The sequence below is a fragment of the Cystoisospora suis genome (genome assembly GCF_002600585.1).
Source record: "Cystoisospora suis strain Wien I chromosome Unknown contig_7332, whole genome shotgun sequence".
NCBI lineage: Eukaryota > Apicomplexa > Conoidasida > Eucoccidiorida > Sarcocystidae > Cystoisospora > Cystoisospora suis.
The window spans coordinates 1-1486 of record NW_027160118.1 but is presented as its reverse complement, the minus strand read 5'-3'; the positions used below and the strand labels follow the sequence as shown (position 1 = coordinate 1486).

At 42.3% G+C, this 1486-nt stretch overlaps 1 protein-coding gene across 1 annotated transcript in view; it reads right to left on the bottom strand.

Moving 5' to 3' along the window:
• The window catches only part of CSUI_010395 (bcs1 family), a 5036-nt gene extending 3580 nt beyond the window's left edge, over nucleotides 1-1456 (bottom strand). The window contains exons 1-2 of the mRNA XM_068070499.1: nucleotides 1228-1456; nucleotides 663-861 (exon numbers count right to left, since the gene is read on the bottom strand). Of these exons, the coding sequence (XP_067917524.1) occupies nucleotides 663-861; nucleotides 1228-1424 (396 nt within the window). The 5' untranslated portion in view covers nucleotides 1425-1456. The remainder of the gene's footprint in view (nucleotides 1-662; nucleotides 862-1227) is intronic.
• Nucleotides 1457-1486: the final 30 nt, after the last annotated feature.

Sequence of the window (1486 nt, the reverse complement as noted above, 5' to 3'; positions counted from 1 at the left end):
TATCTATCTATCTATCTGGATAGCTAGATGGCGGGAGTACTGTTAATGAAAATGTTTTGCACAGTCGAAGGTAGAGTCAACACCTATTGATCTCTCTATCTGTCTAAATTACTGTCTAGAGATATGTCTACATATATGTATCTATATGTAGATGGTATGTATGTCTGCATGTATATGTCTATGTATGAAGATACTGCCTATGTATAAACCCCGGGTATGTGGAGGTACATATGTGTAGGGAAGTGAATGCTTAGAGAAGATAGAGAAAGAAGAGAAGAAAGGAAAGAAGAAACTGAAAGACACCCGCCTGAAGAAGAAAAGAAAGACCAAGAAGAGAGAAAGAACTCTCACACGAGACTACAGAAAGGAAGAAGAAGAAAACGAGAAAGAAGAGGAAGAAAGAAGACACAAGCAGATAGATACATACTTACATAGACAGACGCACCGATACATAGATTCATACACACCGTGATAGATAGGTCGATACATAGATACATAGGTAGATAGATAGGTTGACTAAAGAGAGAATAAGATAGATTAAAGATAGACAAACCGAAACGAGCAAACCGATCAATGGATTGATCAGTCGGCAAGAGAGAAAGAGAGAGAAATAAGAATAGGGCAGTATGGAGAAGCGTATGAGAGACATTTGCCTCACCCACCCCATCAAGAGCATTGAGAAGTCCGCTAAACGTCACTCCACGCATGCCGTAGGGATTCGATCGACGGAGAAGATCTTCATCTCCGCGACTGCCTCCTCCTGCTGCTGCACCGCTAGCTAGGATGGATGAATCGATTTCTGACTTAGGAATAGCACAATCGATATCTTCCAAGAGAAGAATAGAACGAGGAGGGACCGTTCTGAAGTAAGAAAAGAAGAGGAACATCATTCAGGAAGGGGAGAAAGAGACGGGAGAAAAAGGAGCAGAAGAGATTAAAGAGGGGGATGACGGACGGCTAGCCGAAGATTTATCTACCTATTTATCTACTTCCAATCTACCTATCTATCTACGTATCGATCTGTCTTTAGCCTGTGACCTTCTCTTCTTCATTTTGCATTCGTCTCATATGTCTAGTTCCTCTTATGCGTTTCTCATCCTTTCCTTTCCGTTGCTTCCTTCTCTGTTGTCTTTCTTTCTTTCATTCATTCATTCTTAGCCCATTCTTTCTTTCTTTCATTCATTCCCACTCTTTCTTTGTTGCTTCTTATCTCCTTCTTTGACTTACGCTAGGAGGTATTGCAATCGATCGTCGGTCATGAGGGGATCTCCCACATTGAGTAGGCATATGTTGTATTTGATGCGGCCTGCTAGAGCCATGACGAAACTGCTCTTGCCACACCCAGGAGGCCCGTGGAGAAGATAGCCTCGCCTGTAGGGAATCCCTCGATCGATGTACCATCCACACGAAGATAAAAAGCGCATCACATCTCCATACACTTGGTCCGCCACTCCATCTAAGACAGAAAGATAAAGAAAAAAAGAAA